Source organism: Phyllostomus discolor, chromosome 8 (genome assembly GCF_004126475.2).
Source record: "Phyllostomus discolor isolate MPI-MPIP mPhyDis1 chromosome 8, mPhyDis1.pri.v3, whole genome shotgun sequence".
Lineage (NCBI taxonomy): Eukaryota > Metazoa > Chordata > Mammalia > Chiroptera > Phyllostomidae > Phyllostomus > Phyllostomus discolor.
The window spans coordinates 109994650-110020373 of NC_040910.2; the positions used below are offsets into that span (position 1 = coordinate 109994650).

Below are 25724 nucleotides of genomic sequence, written 5' to 3' on the forward strand. Positions count from 1 at the left end.
AAGCACTGGGGGCCGTGAGAGGGGTGATCAGAGGAACTGCCTAGGCTCTGGGGGTGGGAAGGCGCTGTCAGGAAGGCTTTCGTGTGAAGGCAATGACGACGCTGAGACCCGGAATACGTGTGAGGCAGCCAGGTGGTGTGTGTGCAGGTGCGTGCACATGTACACACACGTGTGGCTGAGGGGCTGCACCACGGAGGGGGCGTTGCAGGCAGAGGAGGGGGGACGGCTGGTGCTGCCACTCTGGTGACCGACGAGGAGAAGTCAGTGTGGGTGAAGCACAGTCGCCAAGGGCTGCAACGAACCTGGAGAACACGCAGCGGCCGGGCCAGCAGGGACCTGGCGGTCCCATTAGGGATTTTCACCTTTCTCCTAAGATCACTGAGAAGCAGGACAGAGGTGTGGTCAGACTGGCATCTTTTTAAACAAAATCGCTGAGCGGGTCATGGAGGAGTGCCTGGAGGAAGGCGACCCTGAGGCTGGTTGGGGGACAGACGTGGGGTGTCCGGTGAGACAAGATGGCGGCGGCTTGGACTGGGGCGATGGCTAGAGTCACTCGCCCGCCTGCACTCTGTTACCTACCCCAGGGGCGTGGGGGGCAGAGTAAAGGACATAACTCATCAACAACACGGCTGGGCTCAAGCAAACACTCCGGCAGCCCCCTCCCTCACGTGGAAGCATCTGGTATCCACCCCAGACAGCCTTCCCGGGGGCACCAAGTTCTAGGTCAGTAGGGACTGACACTAGGAAGGTGTGTGAACTGGCTTCCCAGGACCCCTTCAGCATCAGAGCCCCAGCCTCGGGGGCTGCTGGGCTCCTCCAGGGAGAAATCCCCGGCGGGTGTGCGTCCCCCCTCACTCCACCTCCCGAGCTCTACACAGCCGCCTGCGGCTGCAGAGCAGGGGCCTTGGGTACCCCTGGAGGGTCGCGGGGCTTCGGGACGCGCTCAGAGCTCATCGAAGCCAGCAGGTTGCAGCCGCAGGTGGGTTTGGGGGGAGGGGGAGAAGGTCACACATCTCCGATGGAAAATATCGCTGCTGCTGGGGAACGATGGTCACCGGTGACCCTCACACTCGGCGGGGCAGCCGTGGCCTTGGGCGAGGGAGCTTTCGTCCCCTGGAACCTTCGGGGACGTGAGTGAAGAGCTCGGTGTGCTCGGAGAAGCCAGGAGACAGGGAGGGGACATGCAGGTGAGTTCTGAAGGAGTCAGCCAGACCAGTGAGTGGGAGGCCGGCCTCCAAGGCGGAGAGGCGGGAACCACGCCCAGGGGATGGGGGAAGAGCACGGCCCCTTAGGGGGGGTGCTCGTGGGTGAGCGCAGCCCAAGCAAGGGCAGGGGGAGGGGACGAGCCCAAGACGGGGCAGTGGAGAGGGAGCCCGGCTCCAGGCGTAGGTCAGACTCCCCACGGAAGGCAGTGGGGATCTTAAGTGAAGTAGCAGCCGAGACCTGTCCTCCGGAACAAGGGTGTCGGCAGCAGATGGGCACGGAGAGAGACCGTGCGGGCTGCTGTGGCCGTCTACACTGGACCCAGAGGCCCCAGCAGAGGCGGAACCTCAGGATGTGATTGTAGAGGGTGAGCGGAAAGGGGAAGTTCAAAGGGATTCCCCGTCCGACCAGAGGGGACGGGGGTGGGGCGGTGCTGATGAAGGCTCGGAAGTCCCGCAGAGGCGAGGGCTTGAGACTGAAGATGACTTTGCGATGAGTCTCCACCTGAGAGGGGCGGGGCCCTCCTGCCTAGAAGCTTCTCTTACTTCTGCCGCCCTGGGCCGTGCTGGTGGGGCGTATGCGCCTGGAGGGGCAGAAAAGAAAGAGAAAAGGAGCCGTAGTCCCATTGACCCAGGGGCCTCCGGTGGCTGACCAGAACAGAGTAGATTCAGGGTCTGAAATGCAAGTCCCTGACTCCCGTTTTCTACCCAATGGCACACCTTTGACCTTACCTGGTGCTTGTTGCAGCCACTTGCAAACCCGCCTCCGTGCGCAGCCTGGGCCGGAGAGCGGGACAAAACCCCACGACCCCCTGCAGGCATTTTTGGTTTCTACCAAGCTCCCCTCGCTTTACCCGCTCATCCAGCCCAAGGCCACTGGGGGCCTTCTGCGTTGCCTATTAATAGCAGTAACACGCAAGCTCCGGGCAGCTGGGGAAGCCAGTCCCCAAGGCAGGCTGGCATCATGCTCTGCCTCTGGCTGTGTGCCAGGCTGTCTGAGAGGCCCCCCGGGGGACAGCTCTGGCTCACCCAGCTCCTTCCACGGACGTGAACCTCACCGGCTCCCCTCGCCCAGTCTTTGCGGACAGCGGTGGGGGGGGGGGCGCTCTGCTCCACTTAGTGGGGGGCAGGAGAAGACAAGGAAGATGGACCATCAGAGGCAGAGCAGCGGCTCCGCCTTCCCCAGGAACCCAGGACCCTGAGGGGGCAGGAACCCGTGGCTGCAGGTGGTTGGGCAGTAGCATGCACAGCTGGGACCAGAATCCTGTGTTCCCGGGCCCCCTGAGGCCAGACATCTTCCCGCTGTGCTCCCTGGTTGTGTCAATGCTGTTATTCTCACCGACCATGGAGCCGGCTGCGTCTGGCCTACGCTGCCTTGCTCAGCCAATCTGGGGGCGCTTCCGGCAGGCAGGGAGCAGGAGGGCACACAGACTCACCCTCCTGACCTAGATTCGGGGCTTCCCACAGGGCCTTGCTTGCCAGGAGGGTACACTGAGGCGGGCCGTCACGTGACACGTCCGTAGCTGGTAATTCAGGTGCTCCAGCCACCACTTGGGTGGGCAGCCTGGCTGAGGTGCAACTGTTTACCCCGTGTCATTGGAGACGGAGACTAGACACCAGCCGCAGCCAAGATGCCTGCAGCGCCCATGGAAACGAGGCCGCCGGCCACCACTCCGGAGACGCCAGGAGACAGACAGGCAGGCAGGCAGGCAGCGGAGGCGCCAGGAGCCCCGGGAGCGCCGGCGTCCAGCGAGCCGCGCGGCCGCAGGGCGCCCCCTGGAGGGCAGTGGGAGCAGGGCCCCGGCCGCGAGCGAAGGGGCGCGGGGAGGCGCCGGGGGCCACTAAACCGACGCGGCGTCGCCGGGCGGACGCAGGGCCGCGCCCAGGGCCGGAGGGACGCACAGGCGGGCTCTCGCCGGGAAAGCGGCTCAGGCTCCAGCGCCTCCCCGGCGGAGGCTGCCCGCTCTTCGCCGAGGCGCGGGAGGGGCGGGGGCGCCGTCGAGGCCCTCCCCTCGCCCCGCCTCCCGGTCGGAGCCCTTGGCCGCGGGCGCGTCGTTGGTTTCGGGTTGTCAGGCAGCAGAGGGCCACACAAGCGAGGCTGCGGGGGACCCGGTGACGGTGGGGGTGCGGCTCGGCCCTGCCCGCTCTTGCGGCCTGAGCCCCTCCATCCGCGCAAGCATGAAGGACAGCGGGGACTCCAAGGACCAGCAACTCATGGTGAGACGCCCTCAACCTCCACCCGGACCCCACCTGCGGCCCAGACTCTCAGCTCCCCGCCTCCCACAGGGCAGCCCTTTCCCCTCACCCCCACTGAGAGCACACTCAGGATCGGGGAACGGGACTCCGGAGCAACTCCCCCCAAGCCCTAGAGGTCAGGAAGGAAGGCACCCCGGCCATCCTGCTGAGGCCTGAGAAGCCGCTGGGCTCCACCTTCCCACGGGGGACCCCCATCCCCGAAGGCTGTGCGGATGGGTCTCTGGGCAAGACTGCTCTCTGGTCCAGAAACACCAGGGCAGGCTTGACGGACCCGCCCAGAGGAGGTAGATGGGAGTTTTCTGGTGAACCCAGGCTTCCCCTACCCTAAGGGAGTCAGGAGGTGAAAGGGACAGGGGAGCACAGGCAGGCAGACCAGAGGCCCCAGGTGCCGAGGGAGGCGGCTGGCGTGGGGGGCTGGGAGTGGCTGGGTATCGGGTTGCAGTAAAGATGTGGTCCGAGTCCGGACTTTAAATATTTCAGAGAAGCGTTGGAAGGGTCTGAAGTGGCCTCCCAGAGCCCTGCGGTCTGGGGCCGCTGAAGGGGTGTCAGTGGGGGATGGGGAGGGGGTTACATAGAGACTAAAGACAGATTCCTGATTATCACTGGCACCCCGGTCAGAGTGATGAGGGGGGAGCCTCAGAGCCCCACGGCCCCGGCCCCCTCCCAACCGCTGAGATGCAGGAACGCGCCTTTGTCTCCAGCAGGCGGGCGGTGGTGTAGCTGGAGGATAATGCTGGCCCCAGCCCAGACGCCCAGCCTCTCTGTAGGGCGAGCTCACTGCTCCAAAGAGCAAGCCCCAGGCTCGGGAACACCCTCTGTGCCTGTTTGGAAAGCCGTCTCTTTGCAAACAGTGTGATTGGCATGTGTGGTGTGCCCCCACCCCACCCCCACCCCCTGCCGCAAGGAGGGAGGGTCCCCCCCTCCCACCTGTGGGGTTTGGCTGAGGAGTCTGGTCCAGGTGATGTGACAGGCCCCTGGCAGGCCCTCTGAGGGTGAAGTTACACCCACACATGCAGCAGGTGCTACTCCGCCTCTGTCAGCAGACGCACACATGCCCCCGTTCTTTTCGGGGCGGGGGGGCTCATGCAGAGTGAAGACCCACCATCTCTCAGTGGCTGGAGAACAGAGAGCTGTCCTCGGGCAGGAATACGGCCACAGGTTTAGGACGCGGAGGGGAAGTTCTCCGGGCCCCCCTGCCCCATCCTGCGATGTCCAGGGCTGTGCCTCTGGTTGCGGTTCCTCATTCACGATGCAGACGGGCTGCTCCAGCGCCAAGGGCTCCAAGTTCAAAGCCCCAGGGAGCTGCAGTTGCTTAATTTGCACATATAACCGCTGCAGCCTAGAGGAGCAGACGGCTCTCTCCCATGGGGATCGCCCTGAGCCACGGGCTCCTGGGGAAATGCACAGACTCAGACAGAGCCCCGGTGTCTGGACCTCCTGCCCTTGACCCCGGGGATTGCCCTGACCTGCTGAGCTCTCCTTACAAGGAAGGAGGCCTGGCATGGCTGGACAGAGGAGACCCCAGGGGGCTTGCCCACAGGGAGTCCTGGGGTCCTCTCATCCTTCTCTCCGTGGCCCGGCACAGCCCGCTGGTCCAATCTCACTGGTCTGGCCTTCCCTCGCAGGTGGCGCTCCGGGTCCGGCCCATCAGCGTGGCGGAACTGGAGGAAGGAGCCACCCTCATTGCCCATAAAGTGGACGAGCAGGTATGCGGGGCTGTGGCTGGGAGCTGCGGGCCAGGGCCTTGGCCTGTTCATGCCCCTTGGGGGAAGGTACCTGCTCACCAGGTAGGGACAGGAAGGGCTGCTCTGGCTTACAGCACCGTCCTTCCTCTGCCCACTGAACTCGGCTAACACTGAATTGGCAACGTGGTCAAGGAAACCAGGGTCCTTCTTCCAGGAAGCCTTCCAAGATTGATTGAAGGAGAGCAGAAATCTTCCCAGCCCTGGGTGGGCCCTGATCCCCAGTCTAGCCCTAAAAACTTCACACACTCTCCATGTGCCCATGACCTGAGTTTCCCACCTTTACATGTGCACCACCCATGAACATGTGTGTATGTGGTCTAGAGCCTCAGTCCGCCTCTGGGGTACTCGTGATTTGCAAAGTCCGGGGATGTCTTCTTGTTTTCTCGATCCTCATGTCACCGGGGTGAGCAGGGCGGGTCCCACCTCTGTTTACACGGGAGGCAATAAATATTTATCAAGCGCCCACCACACGCTGGGAAGCCCTGGCACACGGAAGAGACCCTGCCCTCCCTTCCTGACCTTAGAGTCCAGCATGGGCAGATGAGACGTCAGTCAAAGCGCCGAGTCGCAAACAGGCGTGGGTGCGTGGCCAGCACACCTGCAGAGACGTGCGTAGTGCCGCGGTGGTCCCAGGGGACGTGACCTCGCCCAGAAGGTCGGGCAGAAGCAGTGCTCGAGCTGGGACAGGAGGGATGAGAACGGGGCGGTCGGGGCTGTGCTGAGAGGGGGACGCTTCCCCCGGAGGGACTGGCACGTGCAAAGGCCCAGTGGTGAGAGGGGTGCTGACGCGCTTGGGTGGCTGAGAGAGCGGCTCAAGCAGGAGAGGGATGCAGAGAAGGGGCTGGAGGTGTGAGACGGGGCTGGAGGCGTGGGCTGGGCCACACCGCACTTTCTGGACATGGCAGCCCCGGTGTTCGCTTGGGTGGCAGTTGAGGACTGCGGTGTGGGGTGGGGGCACCGGGGCAGGTCTGGTGCCCGGGCAGGAGCATCATGAGGGTGTGGCCTGCGGGGCGCCCGAGAGTGGCCACGGGCCTCCGTGCAGCGAGCGGTGGTCACACTGGCTCCTCCTGAGCACCGGTGCTCTGCAAGGCAGCGGGATGTGCCAGTGGGTCGGCGCAGTGGCCATACAGAGAGAGAGGGGCACGGGTGGGCACCCGCTGGCCCTGGGCCAGGCAGGCGAGACTCGGGAAGCCCACGGCCACCCCCGAGGGGCAGGCGGCCCCTCCAGCCTTCGGCCCCACGGGTGGAGTTGCGGGCACAGCAGAGCTGGGAGGTAGCAGCCTCCCTGGGTCCCCTCCTTTGTCCCCCCCTTCAGAGAGCAGCCTCCCTCAAAGACCTCAGGGGGAAAGCAGGGCAGGACTGGGAAGATCCTGTCTAAACCGGCCAGGTCAGTGGGAGCGGGAGGAATGCGCAGGCCAGGCCAGTGGGGTGGGCTCTGCCATTCGCCAGCTGTGCTGCGGCCTCGGGTGCGCTGCTCGCGAGACCCTCGGTGGCCTGTCCTTGGTCACAGTAATCAGGAAGCCCCCTCCAGAGGGTCTCTGTGGGCTAACGGATGCTCGGGCCGTCCCCAGTGCCTGGCACTCAGGGGGAGTCTGACAGAGGGGTGACCGCCGTCTGTCAGAGACTGAGCGTGCCCGGGGCTGCTGAGCAGGGCCAGGGGGCAGGGCCAGAGACCACCGCAAGGGAAGCTTCCTGCCAGGCAAGGCCACTCCCTGTTTGTCAACTCGTCCCTGAGGATATCAGGTCCCCAGGGTTGGGACAATGACGGCTCTCTCTCTCTCTCTCTCTCTCTGGGCTGCTCCTGGCTTCCGGCCGGAATGGGGGTGAGCAATACTGACCAATGCCGATGGAAACGCTCGGGCCGGGCCAGCCCACTGGTTGGGGGCCCCCACGCGGCAGACACTGGCTCCTTTCTGCCCCTGCCAGCGATCGGGTGCGCTGTGCCCTGAGCAGGCCCCGGGCTGGGCCGTCCCAGCAGGGCTGCTCCTTTGTCAGTGCGGGGAGGCTGCCGGCCGGCTGGACTGTCTGACCCGCGTGGGCTCGGGGCCCCGGCACTCCCGCCCGTGGGCAGCGCGAGGCTCCCAGTCCCCAGCAAAGGGCAGGCCGTCCCCAGTGGCTGTATCAGTAAGGCCCTGGCAAGTGGCGGTGGGGGGAGACCCAGGAGCCCAAGAAGGACACTGGACAACTGGACAGCTGACTGCCCTTGCCTCCCACGCTGCCCAGTCCCCACCCTGGACCTCTGTCCCCCTGCAGGGACCAGCCCCCAGCTTGTCTGTGGCCTTGGCCGGGAGGGAGCCTTGGGGTGCTGGCTTGGGCAGCAGCCCCAGTGACGGGCCAGCTGGCCGGGTGTAGCCCTGTCCCTTCCCCCTGAGGCCCGGAGCCCGGTGGGTTGGCGGGGTGAGTGTGGGGGCGTTTCCAGGACAACACGGCCATGGAGTCAGTCTCTTCCCAGCAAAGGTGCAGCGGGGCCCGCACAGGCCTCCCGGCGCCCGGCCCCTTTAAGGACACCTCTGGTCGGGACGCAGACATAACCCCCCACCTGCTCGGGATTGTCCCCTGGTTGTGGCTGTCACGACCCAGGTGGCCCAGCCCCACGGAGGGGCTCTGGGCTCTGCCTCTTGCCCCCTACTGCCCCTCTGTGAGGGGAGGGCTCCTTCACCCCTGCCGGGGCCATCTGCACCGGGGGTGGGGACCTGCTGAGCGGTCACTATGGAGGGCCAGCCCCTAGTGGTTGGCATGGGGGTGGGTGCTGCCAGAGCCCCCTGAGTGGGGAGAGGTGGGCCAAGGACCCTGTCACCCTGTGGATTAGGCCACCGTGAGGAGTCTGACCTAGAACAGCCCTCCTTAGAACCAGGCCTTGTGGGCCTGGGGACGGGAGGGACCACAACAAATAGGCTGTGTGGAGGGGGACAGTCCCTCAGGCCGAGTGTCCTTTGGAGACACGGGCCGGTGTGGCCGCGTTCTAGGGAGGCTGGAGTCAGGGCCGGATCTGTGAAGGGGTTCAGCTGCCTTGGTAGGCCCGCGGCCCTCGGGACAAGAATCACGGCAACACCTCCTTCAGGCGTGTGTGGGTCAGCGCGCACCCTGTCTGGCTGAATGGGTGTCCATCTATTGCAAGGGCTGGACTGCGTGTGGGCAGTTCTGGGTCACAGAGGTCAGTGAGGCGGGGCCCACCGCCTTGCCTTCCTGGGGCCTGTGCCGAGTGAGCTCTCGGGCCGGGGTCCCCCCGTGGCCACCCCCTGCGTCTGTGCTCCCGGGGGTGCTGCAGGAGCTCGGTCCCCTGGAAGCCTCAGGGGTGGGCCCTGGCCCTGATAACAGGCCATCGATGACCAGAGAGTTGGGGGAATGCAGCCCGAGAGATCTGGGGAGCGAGGACTCCCAGGGTGGAAGCAAAAACCCCCAGAACAGCCACCTTCTCCCTCCCTTGCTCCCCCACCAAACCCCCAGGCTGCTGACCCTCCTCCCGGCCTTCCGACAGGATCTGAGCCACACAGCACCACGTACAGTCCTGTTATTAGCCGTCAGCTGCTCAGAGCCCACCAATCACCCCCTGTGCTCCTGTCTGAGGAGCCACGGAAGGGCCCCCCGTGCGCCCTGGGCGGGTCTCTGTCCCCTCGTCAGAGGACAGGACGGTACCCACTCCGCCCGCCCAGGAGCCCTGAGAGGATTGCAGGCCGTGTATCCAGGGGAGCTGCGGCCGCACAGCTGGGAGGCTATTGTGAACGATAATTGGAGTATAAGGTGACAGGTGCGGAGTGTCCGGGGACAGTGAGAGCTGGGGGCGGGGAGCCTGTCTCCTGCCCAGGTGGGTGCTCCCTTTGCACCCGCCGTCCGGATGCTTCACGCTCCCGTCGCCCCCGGAGAACTAGGCCAGGCTGCGCGTGGCTGGGAGAGGACGGCATGATTGTTCACCGCTGTTCCCTGTCACCACGGTCTTCCCAGCTGCCTCCCGGCCCCAGGCCACCTCTGACCTGCTTCCCATTCCTATGGATGCCCCCCCCCCGGGCTGGGCATTCCGCTCGAACGCAAGCACACTGCATGTGGTCTCGAGGCTGGCGTCTCTCACGGAGCATAGCGTGTTCGAGGTTTGTCCACTCCGGAGCTGGACACTATTTCTTTCTGTGGCTGGACACTATTCCTCTCCACGGAGACCCCGTTTCATTCCTCCTCTCGTCCTCGGAGAAGCGTTCGGGTCCTTTCCCGCTCGCCAGCTCTGGCAGCTGATGCTGCCGGGATGCACGGGTGCCTGTACCCAGCCTCTGGGCGGCCGAGGGGCAAGAGAGCCGGTTGCAAGGGCGGATTTGCTGGCCCATTTCTCCAGAGTCCGACTCAGTGAGTCTGGGTGGTGCCTGGGCATCTGCATTTCTCGAGCTCCGCGGGGGCCTCTGACAAAGGGGTCCGCAGACCCAGGAGAGACCCAGCCCTGGACTCTGGGTCACGCCTCTTCTCGTGCTGGGCCTCGGGGTCCTCTGAGTCCTGCAGGCAGGTGGGGGACGGGCCAGGACACCTGCCAAGGGCGGCTCCGTCTGAAGCAGCCAACAGGGCATCAGCGGGCGGCTGTGTGAGCTCAGCAGGCCCCTTTCCCATCCATCCAGTCTGGCCTGGGGGCCGCTGGCGGGGCCAGGGGACACCCTTCCTGGACCCAGGACTCTCTCCTGAGCCCTCGCAGAGTGAGTGACACACCTACAACCAGAAGCAGGGCTGGTAACAAACTCTCTTTCACAAAGAAAAAGCAAACGAAACTCCGGGGACGGCCTCCCGGAGGCGCTGTCCCCCCGGAGTCAGGCTTTTGATCGGTTTCGTCTTGTTTTTCTGCCCTGAGATGAAGGGGGCGAAGTCTTCCAGGCTGGGGGCTTCCCATTACCGTCCTGCGGGGGCTTCGAGAGCAGCCTGCAGGCGCTAGTAGGATTTCCCCACTCCGGGCCCACGTGGTCCCCCCTGCTTTCCAGCCTGGAGCAGCTCCATGAGGCTCAGGAGGCCGTGCGGCTTTCCCAGGGTGTGGCGCTTGCCCCCCACTGGGGGGCCCCTCTGCCCGTGGGCATCTGTGCCGCCAGGGTTGCAGGTGTGAGGAAGAACAGTCTGGTCAGAGGCTGTCAGCTGGGGTGACTTGGCTCCTCCAGGGACAGCCGGCAATGTCACAGCAGGGGGAGGCTGCGCCACTAGCACCCGGTGGGCAGGTCCGGCTGCACATCCTAGTGTGTCCAGCACGGTTCCCGACGTGATCCAGCCCGAAGCGTCAACGGTGCCGATACCCCGGGGTGGGCTCAGCCACTCGGGGGCCAGAAAGAAGCTGGTTTGCACGACCGACCGAGCCGCCCAGAGTGCTGGCGGCCTTATGGGGGGGGCGGCAGGAAGGCCTCCTGACCCACCTCGTTCCGGGCGTTTCTCACCTAGGAGGTGCTGGGGCGGGACCTGCCGGGCCCCTCACGGGGACACGGTTTACGGATCAGCCACCCTCGCCCCCTGCTTCCCTCGCGGATCTCAGGCTTCTGGGCTCAGAGTCTAGAAGTGTAGAGTGGCCCCAGCCTGCAGGGAGTCCAGAGCAGGTCTGGGAGTGCAGGCGGTGGGGGCAGGGAGGGGTCACGCTGGGGCCTCTGCCAAGGTAGGCCTGGGACTGTGGGCTGGAGCCCCCCACCCCCACCTGGGGTGAAGCTGTCTGTCCACCTTCCTCATTCCTGGACCCGCCCCTCTCCCTGTCCCCAGCACGGTGTGGAGCGGGGCGGGGGGGGGGGGAGTGGACACTCCTGTGTGTCCGGTATGATGGATGTCCCCCGCTAAAACCCCCTGAGGAAGGTGCCCGGCGTGCTCGGGCATGAAGACCGGGAAAGAGAAAGCCCACCACCCTCGGACTGAGCGGGGGGGCCTGGCCGAGGGCCCGCCTGGGCGTGCGGCCAGCCACACCCCCCTCCCTGCCGCAGGTGAGCCTGCCCTGGGAGGCCCGCCCGTTCACAAAGCAGCTGTCACCCAGTGCCACAAACTGGGTGACTTAAACAATAGGGACCTAGTCCTTCACAGTTCTGGGGGCCGGAAGTCCGAGGGGCCGGTCCCTTCTCCGGGCTTCAAGAAAGACCCTGGGCTGGCGCGGGCGTCTGTCTGTCTTCTCCCCGAGTCTCTTCCCGCCGTGTCCCCTTGCTTGCTGGGTGTCCGTGTCCAGACTTCCCCTTTGCATAAGGACCCCAGTCATTGGATAGTGCTGAGTGACCACACTCGAACTTCACTGCATTGGCCTGGACCCTGTTTCCAAATGAGGGCGTGTTCTGAGCGCTGGAGGTCAGCACTTCCAGGCTCAGATGCGGGAGAGGCCGCGAGTCAACCTCCTCCCGGGGCCAGTCACGTGAGAGGCAGGGCGGGCAGCCTGCTGGTTGGGATCCCAGCAGCTCCAGGTCCCGGCAGCTCCGTGCTTGCAGGGGGGCCCCGGGCGCGCTCCCCAACAGGTTCCTCGTTGCCGTCCGGCCCTCGCGGGAGCGCCCACTCCGAGTGGTCGGAGAGAACCAGAAAAGGCGTGCAAAGCGCTTAGCGTGGTGCCGGCATGCGCCAGTGTCCGCCACGGGCCGCTCTGTTCGGCATACGCCCCCTTGGGCCTGGGCTGCGTGCCGGCCGGGGTGACATTTGGGGGGTCTTGGGGGGTGCACAGGAGCCTCCCAGAGTGGGGGCGAGCACGTGCCCACAGGGGCCCGGACGCCTCGGCCTTCGTGGCCGTCCGGGGCCTGAGCTCTGCGGAGCCCCGTCTGTGAGGTCAGGGGAGAGAATGCTTCAGGTCGATCCCCAGCGTGGGGCCTGGGGGTCTCACAGGACCCCCCCAGAGATTCCGAGCTGAGCCCTGCTGCCCCCAGCCTGCCCCTCGCGTGGAGGCCTTGCTCACGCTTTTGTCTGGAAGGCCCTCCTCCCCTCGCATCTCCCAAGCAACCCCTGCTCATCCTCAAAGACTCAGTGCTGGCGCCACCTCCTCCGGGAAGCCCTCCTCTGGGGGTAAAACTGGACCAGGCGCCTCTCCTCTCCGCCCCCACTGCCTCCCGGGGCCCAGCATTTGCCGTGAAAATGATCTTCTCCCGCGCGGCTGCCAGGGTCAGAGGCAGGAAGCTACACCTCTCTCTGCCCAGGGCCTTGCCCAATGCCTGGCCCCTAGGAGGGGCAGAAGGGGTGCCGAAAACACGCTCCCCTGGCCCGACTCCCCGTGCCGCTCCCTCCTACCCCCCGGTGGCCTAGCGCCCTGCGGCCCGGCTCCAGCTCACCTGGCCATGGGCACAAGGGCCCCGTTGTGCACCAGAGTGGACAGGCGAGGGGATGCCCTGGAGGGTGGGGCGTGGGCGGGGGCCCAGGCAGCTGGAGACCCAGACAGAGCCCTCTGTAAGAGGGACCGCAGCGGCCGTGCTGACAACGAGACGATTCAGGAGCCTGGATATCAAAGGAACCAAACGCCCAGGCACCATGACCTTGGCAGCGCCAGGAGGTGGTTGGGAGGTCGTTGGGAGGTGGGTGGGAGGTGATCCGTGGGTTATGCACAGCAGTGAATGCCGCTCTCCCCCCCGCACTGGCGCCCCCCCCAACCCAGGGTGCCCCCGAGGCCCTGCCTGGGTGCACACTAGCTGGCACCCGGAGGTGAGAACTGCCGCAGCCGGTCCTGCTGGGACCCAGTGTCGCTGGGTCTGCCCTCACCTGGGTCTGTCCTCACCCGGGCCTGAAACGTGATCGGGGCCCCAGCTGCTGCTGCCTCAGGGCCCGAGACGGGAACCGGAGCCTGGGAGAGGCTGGGTCTGGGGCAGCGGGGCTGAAGCCCCGAGGAGGTGGCTGGGGACAGGCAGGCACCCCGGGTGGCAGTGCAGACCCAGGCGACCTGTCCCCCCAACCCCGACCTTGGGCAAGCTTCGAGGGGGCCTGAGTCAGGGGTCTCCTTCTCTCCCTGCACGAAGCCCCAGCCCAGCCCGTTTGGAGCCCTCCCCCCAACTGAACCTGGAATCCCCTCTGATTGGACGAGGCTTCCGGGTGAGACTCCTGGGGCCGGGCCTCTGGGGTATGCCGCACACACCGCCCCCATGCTGGCCCCTCCCCCTGGGGGTCTCGGGCCAGTTCAGGTGCAGCCAGCCCAGGTGTGTCCCTACGGCAGGAGGCTAGTGGTGGCAGAGGGGCTGATGCCAGGCCGAGAGTAGAATGCTGGGGACAGCTGGTGGCAGCCCCACGGCTGTGGCCCTCCCGGGCCGAGCCTCCTGTTTCCTGACCCCTGTCACGGAGCCACCAGGGGCTCTCTGCCCCACCCCTGGGTCTGCCCGCTGGCCAGGGAGGGGGCTGTGAGGGGGTGAGGCTGGGCTGAGGCAGGGCAGGGCCCTAGGTGCCTCCCGGCTGCAGCGAGGTGGCGAAGGGTCCGCAGGCTAGGACCCCAGATGTCGGTTTCCAGTCTGATCCTGCCCCTTGCTGGCGTGTGAGCTTGGACGGGTCCGCGCTCCTCCCTGGGGGAGCGGGAGCCACAGTGGGCCTCACCGCCCGCCCGTGGGGGCGCTGGCTGAGTCTGTGTATGTGATGGACTCAAAACAAACCCCGGCACAAAGTACATGCTCACTAAACAACGGCCGTGGTCCTTCCCCCTCCTCTGGGGAGGCACTGCTGGAGGGAGGGCACCGGGGCACTCTCGGCTTCTTTGGGCATCCAGGGCCATGAGCCCAGATGGGGCACTCAGGAATGGACAGGGGCAGGGCTGGGCCCGGGGCTCAGGGGCCTAGGGCCCCCCAGCTCTGGGACCTCCTGCAGGGCCTGACCGTGGCCCCTGGCTCCAGCCCGTTCCGCCCCTTCCCCACATCCTGAGTGAGCAGGGCCGAGGTCGGTGTTGATGGTGTGGACCTGGGGCCCCAGGGTGACTGCCCGCCGCCTCGGGGGGCCTTTGCAGATGGTGGTTCTCATGGACCCCATGGAGGACCCCGACGACATCCTGCGGGCGCACCGGTCCCGGGAGAAGTCCTACCTGTTCGACGTGGCCTTCGACTTCACTGCCACGCAGGTGAGAGGGGCTGGCCCTCTGCCCCGCCTGTGAGGGGGCCCCCAGGGGACCTGCCCCCGTCCCTCAGCCTCCCTCTGCTGCTTGCTCTCTGGCCCCCCACCTGGCTGTGCGTGTCCCCACGCCCGCGTGCCTCCTGCCCGGACACACCCGGGCTGGCACGGTGGCCCCAATGGGAGCTGGAGGGAGGCGCGGGAAGCCCATCTGGTGCGGGGAAGGCACCCCGGGGAAGCCGACACCCTCCCAGGGACTTGCCCGTCTGTGGGGTGTCCCCCAGAGCAGATGTCATGCGTCCTCAAGGCCAGCCCGCCGTGGGGGGAGGCGTCTCAGGTGTCCTGTGCTCTCTTTCCGGCTGCTGTCCCCCCGTCAGGTGAAAGTGGAGACACCCATCCCCCACTCCCACCCCCACTCCTCCGGGCCCGGGGGACAGGCTCTGTCCCCCGCTGGGAGCAAAGGGAGTGGGTGCTCTGCCCTGCCCGTGGCCCAGGCCCCTGATGGGTCCCCTCCTCCTTGCAGGAGATGGTGTACCAGGCCACCACCAAGAGCCTCATCAAAGGTGTCATCTCAGGCTACAATGCCACCGTCTTTGCCTATGGCCCCACAGGTGAGGAGCCCGGGCAGCTGGAGAAACTGTGTGCCTGTGGTCCCCTTTGAGGGGCAAGCCCCCTGCCCTCCACCAGAATAGCCAGTTGGCCCCTGCTGGGGCAGGAATCAAGGGTGTGGCTGACCCGGGCCCCCTACCTGGGCCCTCAGGTCCCAGCCCCACTGAACACGCTCTCCTCCCCGGCCCCCACCTGCCTGCCACCTGGGGGTCCCAGCCCTGAGGACGCACCCAGGTGTGCCAGCAAACCCAGCCCAGCAGGGCTGCACTCCGGGCCCCCCCACCGCTCACCCGCCCCGCCCCCCCCCCCCCCCCCCCGCCGTGCCCAGGCTGTGGGAAGACCTACACCATGCTGGGCACGGACCACGAGCCAGGCATCTACGTGCGGACCCTCAACGACCTCTTCCGTGCCATCGAGGAGACCAGCAATGACATGGAATATGAGGTGTCGATGTCCTACCTGGAGGTGAGCTCTCTTGCCCCCACCCGCCAGCGGAGACAGGCGGCCGACCGGACAGGCTGGCCCCTTCCCTGGGCAGTGTCCCCAGCTGGGCAGTGTCCCCCGGCCGCTCATCACTGCCGCTCTCCACCCCCCGCACACTGTCGACCCCGCTCTGCAAACATCTGAGGCTCGGAGGAGTCGGGCAGCCAGGGCAACCGCACCCCGTCCAGGGAGGGAGCCACGGTTCCAACCCAGGAGCCCTGCGCACCGTCCCGCACTCCCCCGCAGCCTTGCCGCCGAGCCGGCCCGGCCGCCCTCCCTCTCGGGGTCCATGTCCCTGGGCCGACCCCGCCCGGCCGGCTGGGTACGTGGGGACAGGTGGGAATTGCACATACACGGACGTGCCGGAACCTGCCGGCCTCGCTGCCCAGCTGCAGCCCCCAGAGCCCACCTGTGGGAGCGCCGCCATCAGGCAGCAGTGGGGCAGCGGGGGTGGGCATTGCAGAGGCCAGAAGAGGGGAGAGAGCCAGTGGGCTGGACTCCCTCTGGCTGCTGGCCACCCGGCTCCCTCGGGCGCTGATAATCTCCTGGGCGACAGCTCAGGAAGGGCAGTGAGGCGTTACTGCCCGCAGCTGCCCGGAGACCAGCGGCCAGTGTGGTGTTGGCTCGGCCAGCAAGGCCCACCCGGTGTGTGGGGGAGGTCAGGGAGATGCAGCTGAGGGTCACCTAGCAGCAAGCAGGGCTGGCCATCGGTCAGGTCCTCAGCCTCTGCCCAGTGGCCTGCCCGCCCACCCCCAGAGGGAGCCCCCCCCTTGGTCTCGATGTCTTCTCTCCGTCGTTCTGGCCACTCGCTGTTTCCCTGTGGACGCCGAAGCCCCCCGCCCCCACCCCGCAACGAGGAAGGGGCCTGTGAGCTCCTGTCCCCCGCTCCCCGGGGAGGGACGGGCAGCCTGCGCCTTGTCTGACCTCCTGCCCCGAGTCTCCCGTTAGCGCCCGTCACCCACCTGTCCCGTCAGATCTACAATGAGATGATCCGGGACCTGCTGAACCCCGCCCTGGGCTACCTGGAGCTGAGGGAGGACTCCAAAGGGGTGATCCAGGTGGCCGGGATCACCGAGGTCTCCACCATCAATGCCAAAGAGGCGAGTCTTATGCAGCCAGCCAGGGCAGTGGGGACGGACCCTGACCCCTGACCCCTGACCCCAGTGGGCAGGAGCGGGCCAAGAACTGGCCAGGTGGCCAGCCTCCTGTGTGCACAGAGGCAGAGCCCCTGTCCCCCGCCACCCCCCCGCCCCCGGGCCCCTCCACACAGAGAGGCCGGCCCGCCGCCCCCTGGGCCGTTTCCCAGCCTGCGGTCCCCCAGAGCGGCCTCCCTCCCGCCCGCCCGCCCGCCCAGATCATGCAGCTGCTGATGAAGGGGAACCGGCAGAGGACGCAGGAGCCCACGGCCGCCAACCGGGCGTCCTCCCGCTCCCACGCGGTGCTGCAGGTGTCCGTGCGCCAGCGCAGCCGGGTCAGGAACGTGCTGCAGGAGGTGCGGCTGGGCCGCCTGTTCATGATCGACCTGGCCGGCTCCGAGCGCGCGTCCCAGGTGAGGCCCGCCGGCCTCTGTGTGTGTGTGGGGGGGGGGGGGGGGAGTGTGGCTTCCCAGGTGAGGTCAGCTCCCCCAGGCCTGGGGCGGGTGGGTTTGGGGGGAGGAGGGGGTGGTGGGAAAGGCTGCCCCAGGGTGGGGCTGGGGGCGCCCAGGGACGGGGCGGAGGGTGCTGCAGAGGAACAGGAGGGGAGGGTGGGGGCGCACCGCCCTCCCGGAGCCTTCCTGTCCTCAGAGGCCTTCTCCTCCCCTGACCTTGGAGAACGACCTTGAGGGGAGGGGGGCGGGACAAGGCCCCTCATCACCCGTGCATTTCAGAGCCCTGGGCCAGCGGGGAGGGGTTTGGAACCCGGGATCCCCGGGGTGCCGGTGGTGACAGCCGCGCCCTGCCGGCCCCCAGACCCAGAACCGCGGGCAGCGCATGAAAGAGGGGGCGCACATCAACCGCTCCCTGCTGGCCCTGGGCAACTGCATCAACGCGCTGAGCGACAGGAACAACAACAAGTACATCAACTACCGCGACAGCAAGCTCACGCGGCTCCTGAAGGTACCAGCCGGGGCCGGAGGGGGCTCCGGGCTGGGCACCCCAGGGGGCTGCCAGACTCAGCAAATGAAAATAATAGGAGGAGGCCACATTTGCACTTCAGATAAACAATGAAAGATTTATTTTTTTAGCATAAGTATGTCCCCCCTCTAAATTGCATTGTATTTTATCTGACGACTGTCACCAAAGAGTGGGCAGTGGGCAGGAGGGAGGGACAGATGCCTGGCACCCCCCACGGCTGTGGGTCTGAGGGAGCCAAGAGCTACCTGGATTTGGGGTCCAGGGGGGCAGGCGGCCTCGTGGCTCACAGAGCCTGCTGTTCAGGGGGGGCCCCCTCCTGGCTGCGCTCTGTGCCGGGTGCTTCACCCTCTAGCTCCTTGCGTGCTGCCGGCAGCTCTGTGGGTTAGGGGGCAAGTGCTTCCACTTGCAGGTGGGGAAACTGAGGCACGGAGAGGCTGAGTAGCCTTCCAAGGCTTGCACTCCTGAGTGCTGGGGGTGGGGAGGGTGCAAACCCAGGTCTGTGGGCCCTGACGTCCTCGCTGCAGCTCACACCCCACCCACCCCCAGCCCGCCCACAGCCTGGGAGGTGGGGACAGTCACAACCCCCGTGCTGCTGTAACCGGGGAACAGTCTGCATCCTGTCCCTCGGCGGCAGGGACAGGGACTCCAGGGCACGGGCAAGGCCGGGACCAGGGAGGGGGTGGCCACAGACCAAGTCCCATCTCCACACGAGGTCCCCATTCCTCACTCCAGCCAAAACAGTGCCTTCAGCGGTCAGAAGAGGGGGGACCCAGGAGGCCAGAGGTGATGGGGGGGGAAGAGGGGAGGGCCCCCTCTGGCTCCCCGCCAGCCCCCAGTGTCTTCCCTCGTTCCTCCGTGTGGGGGTGGGGGGAAGACAGCCGGGACACCCCGCGTGGGATCCTCGAAATGACCAGTGCGGAACTTTGGAGAAGACAGTGGGAGTGGGAAGTGGGGGGACAGGAGAGGGGGAGGGGGTACCTGGACTCGGGGCCCCTGTGTTGTTCTGCACCAGGACCTCTGTGTGTGTGTGTGTGTGTGTGTGTGTGTGTGTCAGAGAGAGAGAGAGAGAGAGAGAGAGAGAATGCACACCACGGGGACAACCCCGAACAACCAGGCAGGCGTAGTGTCGGGAGGCGGTTCCCGGCTGACCCCGGGCCCGCCCCCCCCCAGGACTCCCTGGGGGGCAACAGTCGCACCGTGATGATCGCGCACATCAGCCCGGCGAGCAGCGCCTTCGAGGAGTCCCGGAACACGCTGACCTACGCCGGCCGGGCCAAGAACATCAAGACCAGGGTGAGGGCCCCACCTGTCCCCCCTCCCTCCCTCCGCTGCCCGCCGGGCTGGCCTTCCTGGGCCGATTCCACTCCTCCCCACTCTTGCTGGAACCAGCCACCATTGCCCTGGCCTCAGCCCCCGCCCTGGTCAAATGTCACCCCCACACCCTCCTCTGCACCTCTGACACCTGCCACCTGCCAGGAAGCCTGGAGCTTGCAAGGGTCCCCTCCCTCTTGTCCAAGGCCTTTGCTGCCCGGCCCGGCCCCCTCCGCCCCCCCTTCTCTTCAGAGACTCACTCAGACGTCACCTCCCGAAGCACCTCGTCATGTTAGTCACACACCTGAGCCCTTGAGCACCGTCTCCCATGCTCCTCAAGGGGCGCACGCAGGAGCGGCCACAGCCACACCGCACTGTGCAGCTCAGGGAGATGAGGCTGGGACTCCCCGCTGGGCGGAGGTGGCGCTGAGACTGTCCCCGTTGGCCCCGCTGTCTGTCAGGGGGTCTGCCACGGTCTGCCCGTGGGGGGGCAGAGGGACACGTGTGAGACGGGCACACTCTCATGACCCCTCAGCCCTCTGGCCACCGCTCCCTTCTGTCCCTCGAGGAGCTCAGAGTGGGAGGGGCACGTCCTGGGACCGTGGACAGCTCGGGGTGTCGTGAGTTGCAGGGCAATGATGCCGACAGTCGGCGGGCTGGCGGGGTTCCCTGCGTCTCTGTGCAGGCTCTGAGCCCGACTCTGAAGGATGGGGAGAACCTTCCGGAAGGGAGGAGCCGCAAGGGTAGAGGCTCCAAACACAGGAAGGAGGTGGTGTCCGGTGGGGGCGGGGCGAGCAGGGGGTCAGTCCTTCGCTCACGCAGAATGTTCAGGACAGAGCAGTGGGTCCAGGGGAAACCCAGACGGGCAGTGGCGGGACTCCCACGCCAGGTGAAGGACTCAGGGCATTTCCCCAGGCAGCAGGGGGCCGCTGACGGGTCAGCAGGGAGCGGCGTTTTAGGAGCATGGCTCTATCGGAGGCGTGTCGGGTGGCAGGTTGTGGGGTCACCCAGAAAGACCGGGGAGTGCGGTGGGGGGAGGGGAGAGAGAAGGGAAGACCCGGCAGGCAGACCCCGGCACCCCGGGTGACTTTGCCCACCCTGCCCCGCCCCGTGGCCCCCCGCAGGTGAAGCAGAACCTGCTCAGCGTGTCCTACCACATCGCCCAGTACACCAGCATCATCGCCGACCTGCGGGGCGAGATCCAGCGGCTCAAGTGCAAGATCGATGAGCAGGGCGGGCGGGGCCAGGCCCGGGGCCGGCTGGAGCAGGGCGACCTTCGCCACATCCCGGGTGTGTGCGTGGGTCCGCGTGGGTGGGAGCCGTCTCCCGCAGCCCTCCCAGGAGGTCTCAGATTGCTCAGGGCGGGGTGGGGTGGGGGTCAGACAGGGCGGGGCTCAAGTCCAAGGTCCTGCTGGGTCGCCTTGGGCTACAACTCAACTGCTCTGAGCCTTCAGCTGTAACGTGGAATCGTGACCGCTGAAGGTTAGGTGGGACCGATCACGGGAGTGAGGGACACGCGAGCATTTCGCTGCACTGGGCATCACCCCTAGGGCTGCAGTGCAGGGCATGACCAGAAGGGGCACCTTCCACATTCTTTCGTAGACTCGTTAGTGTGCAGCGATGGTTTTCCAGCTGACGGCAGTGAAGTGTCTAAGGGGCACCTTTTTTAAAATAATTTTTTAAAAAGATTTTATTTATTTATTTTTAGAGAGGGAATGGAAGGAGAAAGAGAGAGAGAGAAGCATCAATGTGCGGTTGCTGGGGGTCGTGGCCTGCAACCTGGACATGTACCCTGACTGGGAATCGAACCTGTGACACTTTGGTTCCCAGCCCCTGCTCAATCCACTGAGCTACGCCAGCCAGGGAGGGGCACCATTTTAAAGCTGACATGAGGGTGCTGTGAGGGCCGGTGGGAGTCCGGTTCATACAGAGGGGCTGGGGATCACCTTTGGGCCACAGCCCGAACACTCAAGGTCGCAGTGTCGTGTGGGAGGAGGTACTCATCCAGGAGGTCTTTCTGGAGGAGGTGGCTAGACAAGTGGCTGGGGGAGAAAGGGAGGCGAGGGCTCCAAGCGGGCCCCAACTTTTTAGCCAGGTGCCTCCCTCTTTACCGAGCCCCCCCACCCCACCCCATCTGATGGGCAGCCGAGGGCCAGCAGCGCGGCGGGCCGCAGGAGCAGGCCGACATGGGGCAGCTGCGGACACAGCTCATCAGCGCCTTCCGGGAGCAGATGGACGTGCGCAGGCGCCTGCTGGAGCTGGAGCACCACGCCATGGAGGTCCAGATCGACAGCTCCCGCCACCTGCTCACCATCGCTGGGTAGGCACCCCCCGGCTCGGGCGGGGGCCCGGTCCCACCGCACAGAGGGGCCGGGAGCCGCCTGCTCCCAGGGCCTCACTCCCACGTCTCCCCCTGGGGTGGGGCTGTGGCAGCTGGGAGCAGGAGAAGTCACGCAGGGCGCTCAAGTGGAGGGAGGAGCAGCGGAAGGAGTCGTACACCAAGGATGACAGCGAGAAGGACTCGGACACCGGGGACGACCAGCCGGACCTCCTCGAGCCCCCCGAGGTGGCCTCGGCCCGGGAGAGCATCGCCGCCCTGGTGGGCGAGCAGAAGGACCTGCGCAAGCAGAAGGTGCCCAGGGGTCAGGGGAGCGGGTTCGAGAGGCAGGAGTCCAAGGGGCTGGGGGCAGGGCTGGGGAGGAGAGAGACCTGGGAGCCCAGGCCGCACATCCTGCGTGATGGGCTAAGTTCCTCAGTGACCTCTTTGCACCTCAAGCTCCTCACCTGTGCCATGAGCAGGGTCGTGGCCTCTCACATACCAAGGCCTCACACAAGAATGGTCGCCAGTGTGATAATCCGGGTTTGCTGGATCAGGGATTTTTGGCTTCTGTGCGGGAGCCTGCCCAAACTAGGGGCCTTCAGGGCACCCCGGGCCCTGAGGGCACCGGATGGGCTGGGGTCGAGGGGCAGGCTGTGGCCAGAGCAGCCAGAGGTGGGCACAGAGGGGCCATGAGGGGGCGGCCCCTGGTTACAAGGCCCAAGATACAGCTTCGAGGGTGGGCGTCGGACTGGAGCTTCAGCCGGGAGCCTGGGAGTCCGGGGACAGGAGGGACACGGGTGCGAGTATGCGCGCAGACAGGCTGGGCGGGGAAGGAGCGCCCCCTGCCGGCTGCCTGGCGCTGACACCCCCCCCCCCCCTCCCGCTCCCAGCTAGCGCTGGAGCAGCGCTGCCGCGAGCTGAGCGCGCGGGGCCGCCGCCTGGAGGAGACGCTGCCGGGACGCATCGGCTCCGAGGAGCAGCGCGAGGTGCTCAGCCTGCTGTGCCGCGTGCACGAGCTGGAGGTGGAGAACACCGAGATGCAGTCGCACGCGCTGCTCCGCGATGGCGCTCTCCGCCACCGCGGCGAGGCGGTGCGCCGCCTGGAGCAGCACCGCACCCTCTGCGACGAGATCATCCAGGGCCAGCGGCAGATCATCGACGGTAGGTCCCGCGCTGCGGAGCCGCCCAGGGGCCCTAGAGACCCGCAGAGCCCGAAGGCGCGGCCTGAGCCCTGTGCCGCCTCCAGCAGACTACAACCTGGCCGTCCCCCAACACCTGGAGGAGCTTTATGACGTGTACCTGCGGGAGCTGGAGGAGGGCAGCCTGGAGCGGGCCACCATCATGGACCGGGTGGCCTCCAGGGCCCTGCAGGTGGGTGTCTGGGCATGTGGTAAAGGGTGGGGGGGGGGGGGCAATGCCCCAGGTGACACATGCAGGGAGCTGGGGGGGCCAGGGAGCCAGGCTGCCTGACACCCCACCCCGGGCAGCCAACTCCCCTTCCTTCTTACCCCACCCAAGCCCTGCCCAGCCTGAGTTCGCTATCACGGGCATCCTTCTCTGGCACTTGTCTTCACTCAGGGTCAGAGGGTCAGGGTTGGCATCTGAGATATCACGAAGGGTGGCCCCAAATGCCCTCATGGGAGTCCAGGCCACCAGGCCCTGAGTGCCACTGGGGATGGTAACAGCCACAGCTCGCCCCTTGGGACTGGGAGCTCTGCCCCCTGGGACTCCCAGCCCACACCATGGCCCTGCTGTCCCTGTGTGCCTCTGCCACCCTGTGCTGCCCTCTGGTCCGGGGCCAGGTCTCCTGACTGTCCGCCCCGGCCCCCCTCTCCCCAGGACAGCTCCTTGCCCAAACTGACCCCGGCAGGAACCATGCTGACGCCGGAGTCGGACCTGGAGAGTGTGAAGACGCTGAGCTCCGGGGCCCAGCGCCTGCAGAACAGCACCCTCCCGCCCCTCAGCACGGAGAGGTGAGCCCAGGGCCCGCTGCCGCTGCCCTGCCAGCCTGGGCCACCACAGGGTGCCAACCCCGACGAGGGCTTCCTGGGGAAGATGGAGCAGGAGCAGAAGGGAGGAGGTGGCACAGGCCTGGAGCCTCTGTCCTCTGGTGTGGGGGTGGAACCTCTTGGGGACCCACTCGGTCACCAGGTGCCTATCCTCCTCTGCCAACCTCAGTGAAGCCAACCTCGCATTCAAGGCCAGTCCCCGGGCGTGGCAAGCGAAAAGTTCCTCTGTGCCCACCCCGCCACCCATCCAGATCAGCAGCCTGGTGACCCAGGAGGTGAGCACTGGGCCCCCGATAGCCCCACGGGCCCCTCTGCCGAGGGTGGAGGCACAAGGGTGGACACCCCGCTGCCCCAGCACGACCACCGCCACTGAGCCCCTGGCGTCTCTGCCAAGTGGGTGGGGTCTCTGCCGTGCCCACCGCCTTTCCCTTCCCCAGGCCCTCACCCCTCAGGTCCTCACCCAGGACAGCCTGCTCAGCCTGCACAGCCGGATCAACTCTTCCCCGGACAGCAGCGAGCACCTGTCGGAGATCCCCTTGTCCCACACAGGTGTGCCCCTTGCCTGCCCCGTCACCCTGAGCCTGGCGTCATGGAAGCCGCTCAGACCGCCCAGCGGAACACCCTCCCTGCCCTCTGAATGCACCCACGCATCAGGTGCTAGGAAGGAGGCACGGATACCCAGAGGGCGTTAGCCATCGGGACGGGGGGTGAGGGCACAGTGGGAATCAGGATGGGGGACAGACAGCACTCGGTGTTGGGCTCCCCCAACCTCGCCCCCCCACCCCAGTAATAACTGTGACAGCATCTGGGGCGGATCAGATCCAACTTGCCGTGGGCTAAGCCTGTTATCTCAGCTCCTGCTCGCAGTAGCCCTGTGCGGTTAGTGTTATCAGTTTACAGATGAAAGCGAGGCTCAGAAATCTGCCGCAGGTTTCTTAAATGTCGAGCGAGTGGGGTGCTGGCGCTGAAGCCCAGACATGCTGGCTCCCTCCCCGTCTCTTCCTGGGCTGCGGAGGGGTGTTGGGGGTGCACGCAGGAGAGGACGGGGAGGCCTAGATCCCGGCCCGGTGCGCCCTCTGTCCCGCTGCAGAGAGGACGGAGATCCTGAGCGGCACCAAGGGCATCGCCGTGAAGGCTGCCCGGAGGCGCTCCAGGGCCCTGGGAGCGGAGGGGTGCCACCTGCTGGCCGCTGCGGTGCAGCGCAGCAGCCTGTCCCTGCACTCGCTGAGCGAAGCCGACGACGCCCCGCCCCCCGGCCCACCGGCCTGCAAGCGGCCCTCCAGCCCCACGCTGCAGCACGCTGCCAGTGAGGACAACCTGTCCAGCAGCACGGGCGAGGCCCCAACCCAGGTGGTAGGGCATCGCGGCGACGGCCCTGGGCCCTGGCTGCGTGGCCAGAAGAAAAGCCTGGGCAAGAAACGGGAGGAATCGCTGGAAGCAAAAAGGAGGAAGCGGCGGTCCAGGTCTTTCGAGGTCACAGGACAAGGGGTGAGGCTGGGGAGGGGATGTTTGGGCCCCTTCCTTGTGGGGGGGGCCCGAGGGCTGGGTTCCCCCAGAGGCTGAGAGGCACGTGCACCGGTCCTGCACCACCCTCTGCGCCTCTGCCACCCTGGCTGCCAGTAGCTGGGGCAGGTGCCTGTGGCACATCCCCATGCGGGTCAGGCCTCGTCAACCCACTGTCCTCCAACCAACACAGCTCGCCCGCCCCAAGGCACACCTCCTGGGGCCCCGTGCCCTGGAGAACATCTCGGACCACAGAATGCCGGTGTGCAGGCACCCAGCCCCTGGTATCCGGCACCTGGGAAAGGCCGTGCTGCCTTTGGCCAAAGTCCAAGTCCCTCCAAGCCAGAACACAGGTCAGCATCAGCAGGAGGGGGGTGGGGAGGGAGAGACCTTGGTTTGCTCAGGGAGGAGGCGTGCAGAGCTGTCTGCCTCTCTGGCCACCCCTGGCTGGAAGCAGGGTCCTTGCAGAATAGCTTGGGGCTGGCATTTTGGGGTTGTGCCCCCTAGGGAGTTCAAGACCACTGGGGGATCAGAGAGGGGAGGGGGAGGCAGTCCTAGCCTCTGCGTCCGGCCCTTCCCCTGTCCCAGGCCCCGGAGTGTCCTCCCCCCTCGCTGTTCCGGCCAACCCAGCTGGTGGTTCCCGGCGAGCTACACGTGGGCCCCGCCTGCCCCACGGCGCAAGCAGCCACGGCAAAGACGGACACTTCCGGCGTAACTGAGGGGCCCTGCCTGGAGCCGACTCTCCTGCCTGCCCCCCCCCCCCCCCGCCCGAGACTGAGTGGGGCGTAGTGGGGAATGGACTCTAGGTAGATGGGGTGATCTGGAAGCAGGAGCTCGGGATCTCAGAAGGCCGGGGCTCCGGAGCCCCAGGAATTCTGAGGGGGCCTGCCCAGCCCTTCCACGTGTGCGGTGCCACCGGGGAGTGGGGGGGGGGGAGCCCAGCAGGCATGGCTGTGGGGACAGGGCTCCCCCAGACAGAACCCTGTTGCCAAAACTCTGCACAGACCTGCAGCCAGTCTCGGCCTTGGAAATCGGAGAAGAGTTGTTACTGGGACAGGGCTCCTGGGCCCGCTGCTGGGGCAAGAACACCCCGGATGGTGGGGGAGGGGGCCAGCAGGACTCTCTCACCCGGTGGGGGTGGGGGAGGGGGAATCTGGTTTCCTCCCTTGGCAGCGGCTTCCTTTTTATCAGTA

General features: G+C 66.6%; 1 protein-coding gene across 4 annotated transcripts; it reads left to right on the forward strand.

Moving 5' to 3' along the window:
• Nucleotides 1–3254: 3254 nt before the first annotated feature.
• Nucleotides 3255–25646, forward strand: KIF19 (kinesin family member 19). Of its 4 annotated transcripts, none has more exons than XM_036034084.1 (20): nt 3255–3419; nt 5084–5164; nt 14082–14192; nt 14706–14793; nt 15120–15256; nt 16249–16374; nt 16629–16823; nt 17224–17370; nt 18559–18681; nt 19824–19989; nt 20845–21019; nt 21133–21331; nt 21910–22180; nt 22266–22390; nt 22859–22992; nt 23198–23303; nt 23481–23577; nt 24116–24516; nt 24725–24884; nt 25120–25646. In XM_036034084.1, exons 1-20 carry the CDS (start codon nt 3381–3383, stop codon nt 25248–25250), a joined length of 3012 nt encoding a protein of 1003 aa, XP_035889977.1. In that variant the 5' UTR covers nt 3255–3380; the 3' UTR covers nt 25251–25646. The 4 variants fall into 4 exon arrangements, with proteins under 4 accessions (XP_035889977.1, XP_035889979.1, XP_035889978.1 ...); XM_036034086.1 differs by having other exon boundaries at nt 24119–24516; XM_036034085.1 differs by having other exon boundaries at nt 22269–22390.
• Nucleotides 25647–25724: the final 78 nt, after the last annotated feature.

Excerpts from the sequence above, each read along its gene's own strand:
- KIF19 (XM_036034084.1), top strand. The coding sequence starts at position 3,381 with ATGAAGGACAGCGGGGACTCCAAGGACCAGCAACTCATG. Across the intron at positions 14,794-15,119 it reads CTTTGCCTATGGCCCCACAG|GCTGTGGGAAGACCTACACC; the intron begins GTGAGGAGCCCG and ends CGCCGTGCCCAG. Across the intron at positions 22,181-22,265 it reads CCAGCGGCAGATCATCGACG|CAGACTACAACCTGGCCGTC; the intron begins GTAGGTCCCGCG and ends TGCCGCCTCCAG.